This window comes from Rana temporaria, chromosome 3 (genome assembly GCF_905171775.1).
Source record: "Rana temporaria chromosome 3, aRanTem1.1, whole genome shotgun sequence".
In the NCBI taxonomy this organism is placed as follows: Eukaryota; Metazoa; Chordata; class Amphibia; order Anura; family Ranidae; genus Rana; species Rana temporaria.
Window position 1 is genome coordinate 207,533,157 of NC_053491.1, and position 20,730 is coordinate 207,553,886.

The following is a 20,730-nucleotide window of genomic DNA, read 5'->3' on the forward strand; positions in this document are numbered from 1 at the left end:
TATTTATTGAGCTATAAGCGTATAATTTGTCCATCACTGTATACCACATACTCAATGAGAATACACCTTGGTTCCAATGCATGCCGCTATTATGCTACTTAGTTGTCTTATTTTAGAACAAAGAGGATGCAAATTGTTTGAGCTTACCGTACAAGTAGGTAATTTCTTTATATAAGAATTACAAGGGCTGCCCAATAGAAGTTAGAAAGCCTATATATGTTATATACCATATTTGCCGGTGTATAAGGCAAACGGGTGTATAAGACGACCCCCTTATTTTACAGTTTTTTTAAGATTTTTTGCCTGTACTCACTGTATAAGACGACCCCCCTTCCGACACTTCATATTTCTTCCTTCTGGAGCCATTGTCTTCTTTATTCTTGCTGGAGCCATATTCTTCTTCCTTCTTGCTGGAGCCAATCACGGTGAGCAATGTATTCTATTAATGAATACAAAGCCTGCTTGGATTGGCAGAGGCTGTAACATCATCAGCCCACGCCTTTCTGACTCTAAAAGCCAATCCGAGCAGGCTACTGTATGTAGCCTGCTCGGGTTTGGCAGAGGTTGTCACTCCAATCCGAGCAGGCTCTGTATTCATTTGAATACATCGCTCACCGGGTTTGCTGAAGCTACATACAGTATTACTGCACATCTAGCAGGCATCCGAGCAGCTGACCCGGCGCATAAGACGACCCCTGCTTCTTGGCCAGTGTAAAAGGTAGTCTTATACGCCAGCAAATACAATATATATTATGTCAAGCAATTTCACCCAAATTAAAATATAACAAAAAAAGGAGATCAAGAAGGCCCTTACCATTTAGGTGTTGCAGAATGAGTTGATTCCACTTCTCCACACTGAGTATGGAGCCACTGGTATGTTAGCTCTCTGCTTCTTGCAAAGGTCTCATTTTGACTGCACGATTCTCCTTAAAAATATAACAAAGATATGATACACAATGTTATTTATTGCACCTTATTTATATACTACAGTATCAATTATAGGACATAGTTGCACATCAATGCAAGAAATGACAATATTACACATTTACACAATGTTAGACAGCGGTCATAATTTAATTACATTAAAGATCAAAGGTGTTGACTCACAATTGACAAGAGCTGACTAATTACTTACAAAAAAGTTACGGTGTTGTGAGAAACATTTTAAATTCAAATATTTCATCATATTTCATCATTTCATCATTTTCTAACAGTGATTTTAAAATAGTTTCTTTCTATAATGTTCTCAATATTTTAAGTTGTGCCATATTATGGTAATGTACTGTATTGTGCATGCAACAGGTTTTTCTTTGTACTAATTATTATACCGCAAAAGCTTGGAGATACATTATTAAAAAAACTTGATTTTTGGGAGCATTAAATTTATGTGTCTTAACCACTTCAGCCCCGAAAGGATCTACCCCCTTAATGACCAGAGCACTTTTTACAATTTGGCACTGTGCTGCTTTAAATGGGTATTGTGCAGTCATGCAATGCTGTAACCAAACAAAATGTGCGTCCTTTTTTCCCCACAAACAGAGCTTTCTTTTGGTATTATTTGATCACCTCTGGGATTTTTTTTGGCGATATAAATGGAAAATATATATTTCTACTTTTTGCTATAAAAAAAAAAATCCAATAAACTTAATTGTAGTCAGGCATACTCAGGAGAAGCAGCATAATGTATTTTGGGTGGAATTCCACATATTCCCATGCCATATATCATTTAGTGACAACTTTGTAAAAAAAAAAATTGTAATTGGGCGGTGATTGGCTTGCTGGGGAAAAACTGTTTGAAAGCAAGGCAGCCAGAAAATTTAGCCAGGGACTCATCAACGCAGACAACTTGATTTGGAATAAACAAGGCTGAAAATTGTTGGTTGAAGTGGTTTATGAAGGGCTGAATTTTGGGAAGCTGATCGTATTCAGAGTTACCCCGAGGACGAGAGAGTTTATTGTCATTGAAATGCGTGACCTGCAAGATCTGCTTGTATCGCTTCCTGGTGAATTGTGTCAGTGGACCAATATGACCGCAACTCAAACTTTTTAGTCCATGAGGAGGGATAGGCCCAGAAAGGTCCTAAATTCAGGAACCGTTATAGGTTCCCAGGTAAAGTCTCTGGCAAGAGTTAAATTTGGATTTGTGGCAATAAATTGACCAGTGTATAAATTGCTTTGATCCACAATAGATCTGTACAGATCTTCCGTGAAAAACAGCTTGTAAAAGTCAAGAGTAGGGATAAGCTCTGGTGTGTTCGCACAGTCCACGTGCAGAGCCCGCAGGAAGTCTGCACGGCGCTGCGCTAACCACAGGCAGGGAGACATTTCCCGATCTCTGCAGCCAAGCATCGGGACAATGTCTCCCTGCCTGTGATTAGCGCAGTGCAGACTTCCTGGCGGGCTCTGCAAGTGGAGTGTGCGAACGCTGGAGCTCATCCCTAGTCAAGAGTACTAAAATCCGCAGTTTCCACCTGAATTCCAGGTTGGCTAGTGAATGGGGTAAGTACGGGCGCCGCAGAAGTGATGGGCTGCCAATCAGGATTTCCAAATGCATCAGGAAGGGCACTTTGGGCCTGTCTTTGAATTCTTGGTGGCTGTTGGACACTACATGTGCTAGCCACCACACCAGCTTTAAATGCACTTATGGGACTCGCCACGCCACCAAGTGTTACTGCAGTGCTGGTTTGTCTACAACCAGGATGTACTAGGCAGCTGGTGCTTGCCAGTTCACCAGAAGGTTGAGCAGCATTAGTACTGGCTCTCTGCTCAATACGAGGACCATGTGGTTGTTGCACCTCAGCAACAGAAGAACGGGGTCGGGTACGCCTGAACTTAGCAGGGACCACTACTCTGTCGTCAGAGCTATCTGTCAGGGTGCCACAAGTCTCTACTGGTTCATATAATGAGCTTGAACCTGACAGTGAGGCTTCCCCTTCACTCTCATCTGTCATGCTCAGCAACATGTAGGCCTCTTCACTAGTGTACCTCTGTTTAGACATTTTGGCCACTATAGGTACAGCTAGTGTGACTCACTGGTAAAAGAGCACCTGTTGTCAGCGACTGCTTAAATCGCTACAAAATAAATAACTACGTGCTAGCAGGGATCAGGCCTGACTTTGCTAACACTGCAGTTTTGTGTGCCGTGTTTTGTAAGTGACAGTGATCTATTGATACTGCACTTGGGTGGGCTGGGCTGGGCGGAGGGGCTAAGGTGTTTGGTAGGTGCTGGCAGGTATCTGGGCTGATCCTGCCAACACTGCATTTTTGGGAATACTATACTATTGGGGACACTAGTATAGATCTGATCAGATCAAAGATATTGATCCGTTCAAACACTATTCTAGTAAGGGAGGTGTATGGTGTGTGCATATGTTAGTGCTACTTGCAATCAAAGGGTTAAAATATTACGCTGTCTGGGATTGAAGCTAACTGACACTGACACCTAACTGACGCTAACTAGCTAACCCGTGACATGAATACAGTGATCAGAAAAGAGATCTGTACACAATACTAATGCCACTGTAACAGGGAGTGAAAGGGTTAACTGGAAGTGGTTAAGGGGTTAAACCTTTATTAGGGACTATATGGGGATACCCTATACCTGGGCCTGCCACTAACTGCCCTAACGCTGTTTAGTGTCACAAGTGACACCAGTACAGTGATCAGTGAATAATCTGAAAACTGCACTTGGTGGCACTGTGACAGCAGTGAAAGGGTTAACCGGGGGGGGGGTGATCAGGGTGCGATTGGAGGGTTAAAAGTGTGCCTACATGTACTGGTGCTTGTGTAGTGTACTCACAGTAAATGAACGCTTGAACTGAAAAAAGGCTCCACGAGGTGATATGACATAATTTCCTCTGCCTGTGTTTACATTAGACAGGCAGTAATTTCATTTGCCAGAACCAATCAGCAGGTCCAGGCCAGAAATCAGTGGCCTGGGCTTGTAGATCGTTTGGTTCTGTAGCGAGTCTGATTGACGCGGGGACAGCGGGGGGTGTGCGCCCCCTACCCACGTGTGACCGACATACACCTGCGGCAATCTGCACAAGCCGAGCCAACCTGCGGCAGCTGGTCGGCAACTAGTTAAAGTAGAACTATGGCCAACATCAAAAATTATTCACTTGATTTCTATCAATAACATAAATAGCAATAGCACTAACAGAGCAGTTTGTTTTTCTGCATCCCCCTTCCAGCATAGTCTTATTACCTGATGATCTTACCAGGAGTTCCTCTAACAGGATGACAACACAAACAAATAAACAGAAGAAGACAACTTAACTCAGTTGTGTACCTTGGTCTTTGCTTGTTTTCCTATTAGACACTTGTCAGACCAGTGCCCATGGCCTTTAAAGTGGTTGTAAACCCTTTACAACCACTTTTGTCTACTGGTAAGCCTATAATAAGGCTTACCTGTAGCTACCGTGAATTTCTCCTATACATGCAAAGTTTAGGAAATATTCACTGCATATGCATGTGCTGACGTCATCAGCACATACGCACTGAAGTGGCGGCTTGTATGAGCCGTTTCTTTAGCTAGTGTGCCGTTACCAGCGCGCATGCGCGGGAGTGACATCATCACGGCTCCGGCCAATCATAGCGCCGCGATACACGCAAGTCACTCCGGGAGACATGTCACCAGCCAAAGCAGTGTGCTGGGACCGCTGTGGGCGATTCGATCTAAGGTAAGTATATCATAAGGAGCTAGTATGCTATGCATACTAGCTTATTATGCCTTTGTCTTGCATGTTTTTTTGTGGGTTTACAAGCACTTTAAGGAAGTAAAGATTTAGAAGTAGTTGCATCCCTCTTCCCACATGATCATTGAGTCCCACTGAAATGCAGGCTTTTCAAAAATGGCCCGAGAAACTTGTTATAGTGAATGCAAACTTCTTTAATTCCATCTAGATGCAATCCACACAATTATCACTAGGAACCCTTTGGAAGGAGCCCTGTGCTCCAATGAGAATCAATTTTTTCCATGACTGTGGAAAATGACATTTTTTTTTCATATAGCTCTCATCTTTTACCACCATCAATGTACCACAAAATAAAACAAAAAACAAAACAAAAAAGAGGCATAATGGCTACAGTATAACTCAATGCCACCTAGAGCCTGAGTTGTAACTATTCAGCAGATTTTTTTTTTTAATTAATGCCAACTTAAAATGATCTATTTTAATCCTTTAGTTGGTAGAACAAACATTTTATGGTCTGTGTAGCTAATGACAATGAAAACGGAGTACAAAATAGAGGAGGGGAAAGACAAAACAAATATTAGAGCACAAGACCCCAAAGCGTGCGTTTCCCCCCAACATCTACTATTACTCATATGTGCCTGCTGTACCTTGTACTTCTATGAAAAAGTATCCTGTTCTCTTTGTATTGCTTCCTTTGTGTGAAATCCCTGGTGTTCCTGCTAGTCCCTCCGCTTTCCTATTAAAAACTGACCATGTTATGCAGGAGAGCACATCGTGGTAAATTTTCTAGCTGTGCTGGGAACTCAACCTGCTCTCCTCCAATGATTGGACTTGCCCTGACATGCCTCACCTGCACAGCCTTTCACTGTGAAGCTCATTGTGCTGCTGTTTCTTCCCCCCAGCTCTAGTGCAGCTGAGAACAGAGAGAATGTAATCACTTATAAGTAAGGGGGAAAAGGATAATTATATATTTTTTATATCTACACACAGACGGCTTGCCTTTCATTTCTGTTTTAAACTGAATTGGTTGTTTTACAAGGTGATACAATCACTTTAACCTCTTACCGACCAGCCGCCTCACTCACCTGCGGCAAGTTGGCTCGGCTGCACAAATCGCCGTAGGTGCATGTTGGTTTATGCACGATGCTCTGTGGGCGCATGCGTGCCGATTGGCCAGCGGGGGAGCCAATCAGCGGGTTCAGTGGACTCCGTGTCTGCCGGCCCCTCGCGATTGTTCCCCGCAGAGACAGAATGGGGATCTGCAAAAGTAAACAAGGCAGATCTCTGTTCTGACAGGGGATGACACAGGATCTTGTCTTCCTGCTATGCAGGAAGACAGATTTGTGTGCTGTCCCAGGCAGCCCATCCTCCATACAGTTAGAAGCACACTGAGGGAACACATTTAACCCCTTGATCGCCCCTGTTAACTCATTCCCTGCCAGTGTCATTAGTACAATGTCGGTGCATATTTTTCGCACTGATCATTGTAATAATGTCACTGGGTCCCCAAAAAGTGTCAAAAAAGTCAGCTAGGTGTCTGATCTGTCCGCTGCAATGTCGCAGTCTCGCTAAAAATCACTGATCACTGCCAATACTAGTAAAAAAAACAATAATAAAAATACCACAAATCTTTCCCCTATTTTGTAAATGCTATAACTTTTGCGCAAACCAATCAATATATGATTATTGTTTTTTCTTTACTAAAAATATGAAGCAGAATACATATCGGCCTAAATTTATAAAGACAGTTTCCAAAATTGTCAGTATTTTTTGTTTTTTAGCAAAAAAACGCAGAAGTGATCAAACACCACCAAAAGAAAGCTCTATTTGTGAGGAAAAAAGGACATAAATTGTCAGTTAAAGTAACGCAGTGCCGTATCGCAAAATATGGCCTGGTCGGGAAGGGGGTAAATCCTTCCGGGGTTGAATTAGTTAAATTTAATGTTGTTCAAAAGAAAAATAGCTTGTTGCCAACAGAATCAACCTCAAATATGAAGTGGTGTGACTGGTGATCATTGAATTTTTTGATTAGCAATCAACCTCAAAGTACTGTAGGAAACTGAAATTGCGATCACTGGAGGCCAAAATGAGTAAAAATGTATGTTCTTATATTACATAGTTAGTCAGGTTGAAAAAAGACACAAGTCCATCCAGTCCAACCACAAAAATAAAAATAAACAAACAAAATAAAAAAACACAGTACAATCCCATACACCCAACTCCATAACCACAGTTAATCCAGGGGAAGGCAAAAAAAAACAGCAGAGCATGATCCAATTTGCTACAGCAGGGGAAAAAATTCCTTCCTGATCCCCCAAGAGGCAATCGGATTTACCCTGGTTCAACTTTACCTACAAATCTCAGTACTCAGTTATATTCTGTACAATTTGGAAAGAATCCAGGCCTTTCTTAAAGCAATCTACTGAGCTGGCCAGAACCACCTCTGGAGGGAGTCTGTTCCACATTTTCACAGCTCTTACTGTGAAGAAACCTTTCCATATTTGGAGATGAAATCTCTTTTCCTCTAGACGTAAAGAGTGTCCCCTTGTCCTCAGTGTTGACCGTAAAGTGAATAACTCAACACCAAGTTCACTATATGGACCCCTTATATATTTGTACATGAGGATCATGTCTTATATTAGAAACATTTATTCTTAAGTCCCCTTTAATATCCTGAAATAAGAATATCTCCACGAAAAAAAAAAAAAACTGTATATTAACTATATTTCACTTACAGCTTAAGACTACATAAATAAGTAATCTGTAGATGTCACTTTTTAATGCTGCCTTGAAATAAGCAATTCGGCAGCCATTACGTCTACCCATATCTAAATTAGCAGCATTAGCAGTTAGGAAAGACTGAAAAGTTTAATACTGGAACGTCAGACATAGAAACCCCATAGGAAAAAGTCAGTATTTTAGCAGTAATTACAGTAAACAAACGGTAAAGATTTGGATCAAGTTATTTGAAAGGCTGAGTCGGAAAAATAAACTCCAGTAAGATGGAGAAACCGCTTCCCAAGGTTTGTAAATGCATTTGTCCCGTGGGCAAGTAGCTACTCAAAACCAGCTGCCATGACAAAATCTTTTATCCTGTGCAAAAAATAAGCTATTGTTTACTGATCAATGGGCAGATAAAAATAAAAAACAGCGATAGAGATCTTGTGTGTGTTATAACCCAATGCCAATCTTGCAGACTGCTCCAAGGAATGTTGGGGAATTGGAAAATATACGCTTATATAAAACATATACCAGTAGCCCATGATTTTGTTACACTGTGTCTGTGGAAGTTTTCCAATATGACCTATTTGAGGAAGGCTAATGTTGGTGTCAGTGATTTATATGGCTTGTTTTTGGATATTATCATTACTATTTGCATATTTGAAAGAACTATGAAGACATGACTAAATTCTTGCCATAAAGGAGAAAACATGAATATTTGCATTCTAAGATGATTATGTTATAGTGGCAGTTTTGGGTATGAGTGATTTTGCAGACATTAAATAAGAAAAATAATATATAAAATATCTCTTCAACAATTAATTTAGCAATGGTTGATTTTTGTATTGGCTGCTTAATCTATGCATATTATTATTATTACTACTGGTATTTATATATGGATAAAAATCAATGATTTAAAAAAAAAAAAAAAATGTTTCCATTTTTTATTTAAATCAGATGTTTTGGATTTAAATTGGATTTTTCTATTTAAATCAGTTTTTTTTTTCTTTTATTAAATTTACGTCTAAAGATAGTTTTCTATTTAAGATACAATAGTAATGTAGTTTATTGAGCATGAAATGGAACTTAGTTATGAAGCATGAGGCTGTATATACTTGAAATATTTACATATTTGGTAAACTCATTCAATGAATCCAGGCTCTACAAGCCGAGATAACATGCACTGCATTGATGCATTCACACAATTTCACAATAACCATGAGATAAAAAAAAATTCAGGAATATTCCTTTATCCCATTGTTTTGCAAATCTATGTATACTACAAACTGTATGATTGAATCAGGTCTGATATCACCGTTTTACTAATCTGACAGCTTATTATTCTAAATAGGAAACCTTCATTTTGTTTGCAAATATTAAAGATTCTAACTACCAGCAAGAATAAGTCCTTACATTTAAAGAGCACCTGTCATTTCAGATCCATCATGGAAGGGCCTGTTAGTGGGCATCCACTCATCTGCTGCCGCCACATCCCTCAACTTGTGTCACTGCCGCATCACCACCCGTCCCTTTAAAGTGAATTGGACTGTCGGTGAGTCAACAGCGAGTCAGAGGAGGAGCAGCTGTGGGACAGAGATGACAGCTGCTCTTTAAAAATTTTGATTAAAATCAAACATTTTTACTAGTGATTTAAATCATGATTTACCGTATTTATCGGCGTATACCGAGCACTATTTTGCCCTGAATATCAGGGCAAAATCGTGGGTGCGCAATATACGCCGATACCCACTTCCCGCGCCGAGTTTGAACCACTGCGCCGGCATATACTGAGCGCAGTACACTCGGGTATAGTCGGGAAGGCTCGGCTCCTCTCGCGGTCACGTCCTGGACGTACAGGACGCCCAGGACGTGACCACGAGAGGAGCCGAGCCTGCCCGACTATACCCGAGTGTACTGTGCTCGGTATATGCCGGCGCAGTGGTTCAAACTCAGTGTGGGAAGCGGGGATCGAGCGGGGAGGACACCGCAGAAGGACGCCGGACCCGACGAGGAGGACACCACCGAAGCCGCAGATGGACGCCGGACACGACCAAGCTGCCGATGGACGCCGCGCAAGACACCAAAACTGTAAGTACTAAAATCTTTTTTTTTACAGGAATGCGGGTCCACATTAGGGGTGTGCGCAATACCCCGATAAATACGGTAAATCAAATCCACCCTGATGCAACGCTTTAGATATATATTGTACATTCACATCGGTCTCTACTCATACGGCGCAGGGCTTTCAATGGTTATACCACAATGATTTTCTAGCAAAAAAATACAGATTTTTACATGTAACCAACAAGTGTCAGAGAAAGGCCTGGTCTTCAAGTGGTTAAGGAGCCTAGTTTTTTGCCTTACAAAGCAAATACAGACAACAGGTGAAAGCAATCAGTAGGCTATTAATGCTATGAAGTAAATACTGCAACTAGGTTTAAATCAGAGTTCACTCAATTTATCCTTATCTTCTCTGTAATTTGCTACAGCCATATTTTTACAGACCATTTAGCAGGGTCAGTAGGGGGGCAGCAAAATCACACTTTTGGATCCTGTGCTGGGTAACTTTCTCTCTGCTTTCTTCGATGCCAATCACATCCAAACTCCCAAGACAGATTTGAGTTTAAACATTTGAGAAACATTTGGAATTACATTTTTACGTCAGACTTTGTATGAAAGAGGTAGCAAGGAGCCTGCAGTGCATATTCCAGCATCTCCCGCAGGCATGCTCTAGGACAGTGATGACGAACCTTCAGATTACTAAACAAAAAGACTAAAGGCCTGTACACAGGACCGGGCATTCCCGGCGGTAAAAAGTCAGCCAGGAATCCCGGGGGGAAAAGTACACACCAGAGGTTTTCCCGTCGGGAAAACTGCGGTGAGAGCTTTGGCCGGGAATCCCAGCCATGTGTATGCTCCACCGCAGTGTTTCCCATAGGGAAACTGCCAGGAAAAAGACTGCCGGGAATCGTGGCATGAAAAAAGAGAACATGTTCTCATTTTTCCTGCCAGGTTTCCTAGCAGTGTCCCTGTTGGGAAAACTGCCATGGAGCATACTGTACACACAAACAGTTTTCCCGGCCAAAAGCGGTCATGGCAGTTTTTCAGACGGGAAAACTAGTTGTGTGTACGAGGCATAAGGTAATCTGGTGCAGTAAAGCAATGTAGGGATGAATGACAAAGCAAAGGTTATACTCCCTACACATTTTATAACTTTACGTTGTGTTTTCAACATTGACTAAAGTATATATTAACTGCTTGCCGACCAGCCGCCACAGTTTTACGGCGGCAGGTCGGCTCTGCTGGGCGAGAGCATGTAGCTATACGTCACCTCGCCCAGCAACCAATAGGGGCGAGTGCGCGCCCCCCGCTCGTCCCTGACTCCCGTGCGCGTGCCCGGCAGTCGCGATCGCCGCCAGGCACCCGCGATTGCTTGTTACAGCAAACACACAGCTCCCGGACCTGTCAGGGGAGAAAGGCCTGACCGTCTGTTCATACAATGTATGAACAGCGATCAGTCATTTCCCCTAGTGAGGCCACCCCCCTACAGTTAGAACACACCCAGGGAACATACTTAACCCCTTCCCGGCCCCCTAGTGTAAACCCCTTCCCTGCCAGTGGCATTTTTATAGTAATCAATGCATTTTATAGCACTGATCGCTATAAAAATGCCAATGGTCCCAAAAATGTGTCCGAAGTGTCCGCCATAATGTCGCAGTACCGAAAAAAAATGGGCATCGATAGGTGGCACTTTTTTGCACTGATGGGCACTGGCATGTGGCACTGGCAAGTTGCATTGGCAGGTGGTACTGGCAGGCGGTACTAGTGGGCACACATAAGGTGCCTGTGTTCCTTTCTCTTCTGGACCGATGTCCCTTGCACATATATACTGTTCTTTGTCTGGAAACGTGAGATTTTCCATGGCAACCAACAAGTGTCCCTTCATGTCAAAAATGGTTTTAGACCAGCTAGAAAACAGCGATAGTAAATTAGAACACTTGCAGAATTGATTGATAGTGAATCGTGATGAAATTTAATTTATTATATTATAATTTATGAGTTCGTGTTTCAAACTTTATCATACCTGGGATATCTGCTAGACTCGGAAAGATTTAAGTGTGTTATTACTAAGAATTACAGCCTACAATATAAAACGCCAAATTTCTTTGCAAAACAATTCTACCGCTTTGAGTCGCAAAAATCTGACATCATTCCGCCAGGGTGGCTACCCCTTTATTAAACCCCAAGGGCTCAGTTACACTTGCTTCGACTTTAACACACATTAAAGTGCCTAACACATGCTTGTCTTTGGAGTACTCGAAGGAAGCCCACGCAGGCACAGGGCGAACATGCAAACTCCAGGCAGGTAGTGTCATGGTTGTGGTTTCGAACCAGCAACCCTTTTTACTGCTAGGGGAGAGTGCTACTCACTACAGTACTGTGCTGCCTATAATTTACCTAAAAAGTGGACGTGAAGTGGTTAATTATTTTTTCAATTTTGACTTAATTAACTTACTTATTTGTCAACATGTCACTTTAACAGCGCAGCTTACATTTTTTCCATTGCTATTTTTGTGCGTATTTCACTGAGTTGTCTTGCTATAAAAGTAGCGTCAAGTCACAACCGAGTATAAAAGAGAAGAGAGGCACCTCTGAGGCCCTGTACAAACGATCAGTCCAAACTGATGAAAACGGACTGAAGTTCAGTTTCATCAGTCCAAACCTACCGTGTGTATGGCCCATCAGACTTTTGTCCTTCAGACCAAAGTTTTAAAACTTGCTTTAAAATTGGACTGATGGACTGATGACCGATCGGTCAAAACCGATGGTTAGTACGCAAAAGCATCGGTTCAAAACCCGCGCATGCTCAGAATCAAGTCGACGCATGCTTGGAAGCATTGAACTTCGTTTTTTTTTAGCACGTCGTTGTGTTTTACGTCACCGCGTTGGACTCGATCGGATTTTGAACTGATGGGGTGTAGGCCTAAGTGTAGCAATACAGTTATATTTAATAAAGGTACATTTAGAAACTCACATGTTCATGATTAAAACAGACACATAAGTATGCAGGCATCTGGGGTAAAGCTGTGCACATAGACTGTCCTCTTCACCACCATTGACATTGCCGCTTCCACGCTGCCCTCCACGAGTGGTTCAAGCCTTGCTTTCAGATTGCTCTACTGCAGGGTAGTCTTCCCAGTCACGATTGCAGACTGACAGCGGTGAGAGCCAGCAGGGTGGGGGATGGTCTATGTGGCCCACTTTACCCCGGATGCCTGTATACTTAGATGTGCCTCTTTTAACCGTCAACCCTGTGAGTTGATAAATGTTGTACCTTCAATATATATAACCATATTGCTACACTAATGCCTCGTACACACGGCAGGAAAAAAAACAATGTTTTTCCCGACGGGATTCCTCTCAAGCCTGCCTTGCATACACACGTTCAGGCCAAATACTGCGTTTTGGACAGGCGGTGACGTACAACGGGACTATAAAGGGGAAGTTCCCTTTGGGCTGCTTTTGCTGATCCTTGTTTTAGTAAAAGTATGGTGAGAGACGATTCGTGCTTTTCAGCCTCTTGCTTTTCAGTCCATTACAGTGTGATGAATGTGCTATTTCCATTATGAATGCTAGTTTTACCAGAACAAGCGCTCCCGTCTCATACTTGATTCTGAGCATGCACGTTTTTTTCCCCTCAGAAAAGCATACACACGACCGGGAATCCCGCTGGGAAAAAAGAAAGCTAGTTCTTTTTCTCCGGCAGTTTTCTTATCTGGGAAACTGCGATTGAGCATACACACGGATGGTTTTCCAGGTCAAAATCTCTCATGGCAGTTTTCCAGACCGCAAAAACGGTTGTGTGTACGAGGCATCAGACACCCCTCTTCTCTTTTATACTGTGTAGCTCCTGCTGGATTTTGCTTCTAATCCCCTTGTGGAGGCTGCCATTTGTGGATGGATATTTTATGGTTGCACATCCTATCACACTGCTATAATCTTTTTATGGACTATAGACTGAAGGACTTATGAATAAATGGTTGTGGAAGGAATCATTTGAGTTTGCATTATTTCTTAAGGGGACATTCGCTTTGATATACAAGTGTTTTGGATGACAAGCATGTTTCCAGAACGGATTATGCTCACAATCCAAGGTTTTACTGTACTTTTAATTAACTAACAAATCTATTATTTTTCTGATGGCCACTGTTCCAAACTCTGTGAACATCTGTGGAGTGAAGGCTACCAAACAAATACATGATTTTCAGTTTGATTAAAACAGACCCAACAAAAAATCCATAATTCACTGATTGAGTATATTATGCAATCTTTTAGAGGACAACAGAAGTCAAGGAATCTGTTACCACAAACATTAAAATATGTGAGTGATAGGTACCGTTTTCCAAATTACATTCAGGAAGCACTTGGTTGAATATAAAGTCATTCAGTCTATGGGAACATTTCTGAGTCTTAATCAAATCTGTCATATGATCCTAAAAATGTAAAAGTATATTCTTCGGATTTGTTACTTAAAAAGAAGAGCTGTCTGTCACAAAGTATGGCTGGGCAGACAGATAAACTGGCATTAGAAAATAGCAGGCAGAACAGGATATTTTTGGACTTTCTGGAATTTCTTATTGTTATAAATGCATTAGGGTTCTAGTCAACAAATCAATCATAAGGCCTATTTAAAAACACAGCAGAACACATGCCATGACACTAACCAACCAATCATAAATGTAACAGCCTCACTATACTAGAATGATCAAATTGATACTTTTGTGCATATATATTCTGTGAGACGCTGTTTCTCAAACCCATTCTTAGGCGCCTACAGTAGTTCATATTCTGTGGATACTTCTACATACAGTAGGTGGCTGAATTACATTGCTAAAATACAAATAACTTCACCTGTGCATATATAAGTTTAACATTCCAAAAGGTGCATTGTGAGCATGAATTGAGGGCAGGTAATGATCCATCACATATGAAGCAACAGTCTAGAAGATCAGATACAAACAATGCTGAAATAAATATTTGTATGCAGTTTTCTGTGTAATGGAAGACCCTGTGCCTTTCAATAGAAGGTATGGTTAATAATGCATATATATTTCCATTTTTTGCATAAAGAGTTTTATTGAAGACTACTAAAAGCATAACAAATGAACAAGGACAGATACATCATCCAGTGTATCTGGTAGGAACAATCTACAGTCAGACTAGACAGACCCAAAACAGAGGGATAAAGAACATTCCTAAAATACACACAAATACAATCATGTCATAATGTGATCACATATTATATACAGTAAATGTTCAGTATACCCCCAGGCACCTTAGAATCGTGAGATGAGGACTACATTTCACATAGATAGCATACATACAGTACATACATACACAAACAGTGAAGAATGAGAGGGATATGAGATAGAAGGATATTTGGTAATGATTAAGCACAATATGTTTGTGTGAAACGCGTCTACGTGACCTCATGTTGGTGTCTTTGGTGTTATCACTTTGAACAATAAAAGGCAATCGGAATTCCTGGATGTGCAGCCATTTCTTTTCTTACGAGATAGAAGTATATACTTCCATTTTTATTAGATTCATAAAAAATAAATAAAAACACAATTATAGTGTATGTAAAGCCAAAACAGTTTTTCTTTGAATGGAGTTGGGAAGGGTTAAAACCCATTAGGTTATTATTATTATTATATATTTTTTGATGTTCTACTGGGGAAATTGCCCCAGTGGTCCGGCACAGCAGGGGGTTAGATCCTTAGCACAGGGCAGCAATCTGGGCACACAGCAAGAGTGGACAGTGGTCTGGTACATCAAAGGTTAAGTCCATGAGGAAATCCAGAGGTCAGTAGAGGAGGCAGGCCAGGCAGAAGTCTTCCACAACTCACTGGGTCCTGGTAGGGGGGGGGGGATCTGTGGGGTCTGGCCACAGCAAAAGACCACAGACAAGTACATCAGCAGAGTGAATGGAGAGGGGAGAATCACTGTGCATGGGCCCCGCTCTGGTATTTATCCCTAGAGCGGGAACGCAAACTTGTAACTCCAGGCACGGCATCGGTTTGCCCTGGCAACAAGCTCTGCCCCTTTCACTCTGGCTACAAACACTGTGGCATTTGTTTTCAGCTGGCACAGAGACAGCTGGGTGGTGGTGTTGTGGAGTAAAATAAAGCTTCTCCTGTAAGCAAACAATTCCATGTGCTAATAAGCACAATCATAGCTTTCTTGAATAATGCCGGGAAAGCGTGCTTGTTTATCTCCAAGTAACACAGACAGACGCTGGTATCACGTTGAGCTTAGCAAAATCCTGCCACAGAATGCTCTACTGCTCTTATTTATACTGTAAACATGAATAACAAAGGAAGGTGGTGGATTCAGCCAATCAGACACTTGTATTCTTTCAAAAGATCCAATCACACACATGTATATATTCAAATAGAATTCCAGTAGTGACATGTGCAGATGGTCCTGTGCAGAGCGATGCAGTTAGCTTATTGTGAGACGCAAAGTGTCTCACAATTTGAACACTACTCACATCTGAACATGATCGTGTGCACATTCCCACTGCTACCAATGACGCAAGCTGTACTCTATCATGGCTCAGTGGGCCATGATTTTTGTATGGTTATGCTATAGTTCCCATGTACGCAGATCTGCTTGATAGGAGCGTTAATTTAGTCGCCATGAGATGGCCAATCTCTTGGTGAGGCATACACGAACATCCCTAAAAGACCAAACAGATCTGCCGTGTCCACGGGAAGGTTTCCTCAGCCAAGGTCCACCAACGTCTGTATGTGCGAATACACTCGCATTAAGCGCATTACAGCAAAACTAACACTGGGGGACATCTGACAACATAATACAAATTTCCACAACAGTGGGGTGCATGCAGGCACCAGAAATGTAGCCAGCATGTGGTGAATCCTCATGCATGCACAATTAAGGAAGCAGACTGCACAGCATTTGGCCGGGAGAGCAGAATGCCATCTTAAGCAGGGGGCAGCTCCCTGGAGACCAGCACGGAGGTTGTGGGCTGTGTGCGCGCTCTAAAACATGTGATAGCAGCAAGCTGGGCTGGGACAGTGGGGGGATCTGTTCGAGGGGGGCAAAGGAATGTGTCTGGGGTGAGGGGGCAGGGCGACTGTGACACTCAAACAGCTGAAAAGGTAAGAACTGTCATGCCCTTTCCATACCTTCCTGTGGCCATACAGAGCTTTAGTCTTTAGAGGGAGCATCTGAATGCAAATTCATTCTCCTAAAAACCTCAAATACTGTGCCATTCTTATATCATGAGTGCACCCTGTATTAAATGTTTTTTGGAGAAAATAATTTTTTTAATGTAGCAAAAAAAAAAATATATATATATATACTTTTATATTTATCGGCATAGAACACGCACCCTAACTTTAAGAGGGAAGTTTCAGGAAAAAACCTTTCCACGGCCCCTGCGTATAACACGCAGGCACAGTTTACCCTTTATTTCCAGGGTAAAAAAGTGAGTGTTATACGCCAATAAATACAGTATATATAAAAAGTTTATATATAAAAGTGTTATTAAAGTCACATAAAACAATGATAGTCTCCCTTTTGATATGGAATAATATACAACAGGCAGTAGAAAATTAGGAGCTTTTGATACTGGAGATAAATATTCTACATAACTTTACCTCAGGAAATATCTGGATTAAAGCAAAAGTTCAGACTCCCCTCCTATTTCACACCCCCGCTCCTCCTTTCTGACCTTTGGAGGTCCTTCACATATATTTTTGATTATTTTCAGTATACTTCAGTATCCCATAGTGATGATGCCGCATTGTGGTTTTAGCATTTTTTGCAAATTTCTCCAAATTTCTCTTTCTCCACTCTAAAAAGAACTAAAGAAGCTTATGTAGCATAGGATGCAGTAACCACTTAAGCCCCGGACCTTTATGCAGGTAAAGGACCTGGCCAGTTTTTGCGATTCGGCACTGCGTCGCTTTAACTGACAATTGCGCGGTCGTGTGATGTGACTCCCAAACAAAATTGGCGTCCTTTTTTCACCACAAATAGAGCTTTCTTTTGGTGGTATTTGATCACCTCTGCAGTTTTTATTTTTTGCGCTATAAACAAAAATAGAACATACATTTTTAAAACAAATCTATATGTTTTACTTTTTGCTATAATAAATACCCCCAAAAAAGATAACATTTTTTTTCCTATTCTTCTACATATTTTTGGTAAAAAAAAATCGCAATAAGCGTTTAACGATTGGTTTGCGCAAAATTTATAGCGTTTACAAAATAGGGGATAGTTTTATGGCATTTTTATTAATAATTATTTTTTTACTACTAATGGCGGCGATCAGCGATTTTTTTCGTGACTGCGACATTATGGCGGACACATCGGACAATTTTGACACATTTTTGGGACCATTGTCATTTTCACAGCAAAAAATGCTATAGAAATGCATTGTTTACTGTGAAAATTACAATTGCAGTTTAGGGGTTATGTGTGACCTCATATGTTTTTCTAACTGAAGGGGGGCGGGGCTGGACATGTGACGTCATTGATCGTGTTTCCCTATATCAGGGAACACACTATCAATGAAGCTGCCACTGTGAAGAACGGGGAAGGTGTGTTTACACACACCTCTCCCTGTTCTTCAGCTCTCGGGACCGATCGCGGTACTCCAGCGGCGATCGGGTCCGCAGGTCCCGCAGCTTCGGACCGGGTCGCGTGCGCGCGACCCACGGCTGGGCACTTAAAGGGTACGTACAGGTACGTGCCTATGCCCAGCCGTGCCATTCTGCCGATGTATATCTGCAGGAGGCGGTCCTTAAGTGGTTAAGGTAAAATACCAGGAAGGTTTACAACCCCTTTAATATCAGAGCTGTTCCCTGTAGCATTGTAGTACAAATGCAGGGTGCCATGATTATGCACTCCAACAGGGAGAGGCCTTCCTGCCTTGGACTCACAGGAAGTAATTTGAACAATGCTGGGCATCATTCAACACGGAAGAGGACTAGACATTTTTGGGGGACAGTACTTGGAAGAAGGCAAGTATTGTAGTAACTGCTGATAATTTTTTTTCAAAACCAGAAGGCAGTATATTTAAAAAAAAATAATAATATTGGTTTTGTAGCCACCCTGGCGGTATGATTATGTCAGATTTGTGCGGTACAAGTGTTTTGCCTAGAAATTTGGTGTTTTATATTGTAGGCCTGTAATTCTTAGTAATAACACAATTACATTTGTCCAAACAAGAGTCTAGTAGACATCCCATGTATGATAAAGTTTGAAACACGAAATCATAAATTAAATTATAATAATATATAAAAATATATATATATATATGAATTTCCCCCATGATTCACTATTGCTCAATTCTTCAAGTGTTCTAATTTACTATTGCTGTTTTCTACCTGGTCTAAAACCAATTTGACATAAAGGGACACTTTTTGGTTGCCATGGACAATCTCAAGTTTCCAGGCAGAAAGAACAGTATATATAAAATAAAACTGAATGCAGGGCACTGGAAAAAGCACTAGGGACAAAAGGGATGTGAAATGATTTCATACAGCAATGTGATCTGTAAGATTACAGTGTACTGTGTCTTATGAATTTAGTACTTTTTGGAATTTGCCGCCAGTCTCCGATGCTTGCAGGGAACGGAGCCTAACACACAGAGCATCGGGCGGAGGACAGAGCCCACAGACACAGCTGGGGGACATCATAAGGTAAATAACCAATGCAATCCTGGGTGTGGCTCAGGGTTACCGCTAATGGTACTGAAATTTAACTCCCGGGCCACACTCCAGAAAACCTCCAGGGAGGTAAAGGAGATTTAAACAAACACAATTCCAAATGGTTACCAATGGATATTGTAAAGCCTGGGCATTACCATAAAGAACAGAAACTGTATTACAGGCGGTCCCCGGGTTATAAACATCCAACTTACAAACGGAGGGAGACAACAGCAAGTGAGAGGAAATCTACACCTTGGAAGGGAAGTTCACTCCTGTAAGGCCCCGTACACACGGCCGAGGAACTCGACGTGCCAAACACATCGAGTTCCTCGGCCAGTTCAGCCCTGAAGCCGCCGAGGAGCTCCCATAGAACAACGAGGAAATAGAGAACATGTTCTCTATTTCCTCGCCGAGGTCCTCGTTGGCTTCCTCGGCGAAATTGTACACACGGCCGGGTTTCTCGGCAGAATTCAGCCAGAAACTCGGTCGGAAGTTGAATTCTGCAGAGGAAACTGGTCGTGTGTACGGGGCCTTAGAGTTATCATGGGAAAAAAGGTGTCTCTACTGAAGCTTTATCACCAATCCTTGTTTCCACAACAACCCAACTTTTTGAAAATCCAATTGTTATAGGGACAGGCAGTAGGGAGAAATCTTCTGGACAAGTTCACAGACAGCAAAACAAATGTTACAGGGGTGTTAACCCTTCCCTATGCTATTCAAAAAACGTAAAAATATTTTTTTTGGCTGGAGCTACACTTAAAAAATGTACATGTTCTGACTTACAAATTCAACTTAAGAACAAACCTACAGACCCTATCTTGTTTCTAACCCAGGGACCACCTGTATAGAGAGCTGTATATTACAAGAACGTATTGCATGCTATTTATGTTGTAAAGCACTGCACAAACTGTAATAATAATCTGAGTGCTGTTATACCAGAGAATATCACAGTATCAGAGGGTTTCGGCATGGTACCAAGGGAACCTGTGCATTACCAGAGATATCTGTTTTGTTACAGGTGAAAGTTACCACAACATCTGAGAATTGTGCATATTACTATATTACTCCTGAACGATTTAACTTGACAGATAGTAACCCATGTTTAAAATGTCTGTTTTGCTGCATTTACATGCGTTTAGCTTTGCGCATAAAAGTGTTTAAAAAATAAAAAAAAAATATATATTTTTTTTTTAAATAGCCAAAAATGAAAAACGCCTGTAAACGAAACACGGCTAAACACGAGTTACCGCTTTTTAAAGCGTTTGGCGCTTGAAATGCCTCTAAACTTCTAAGCTTCTGAACCCATTTTTCTGGCCTCATGTACACTGCTGCTGGTAAATGGACGTTTTGGAGCATTTTTTTCAACTGCTCCTGAACTCTCCTCCATGTTATCTTATCAGTACATGTAAACAGGGTCGTTTATAGTCGTTTCAAGGCAGTTGAGTTTAGTGGCTTTTTCTGGAACCCAAAAAAATTCAGAAGCTGTGTTTAGAGGCATTTCAAGTGCCAAACGCGGCTAAACGCGGTAACTTGCATTTAACAACGTTTCATTTAATGACGTTTATCAT

At 41.6% G+C, this 20,730-nt stretch overlaps 1 protein-coding gene across 1 annotated transcript in view; it reads right to left on the minus strand.

The window, feature by feature from the left end:
• The window catches only part of LRRIQ1 (leucine rich repeats and IQ motif containing 1), a 264,195-nt gene that overhangs the window by 16,702 nt on the left and 226,763 nt on the right, over positions 1–20,730 (minus strand). Inside the window, exon 23 of the mRNA XM_040344178.1 lies at positions 815–926. Coding sequence (XP_040200112.1) covers positions 815–926 — 112 coding nt within the window. The remainder of the gene's footprint in view (positions 1–814; positions 927–20,730) is intronic.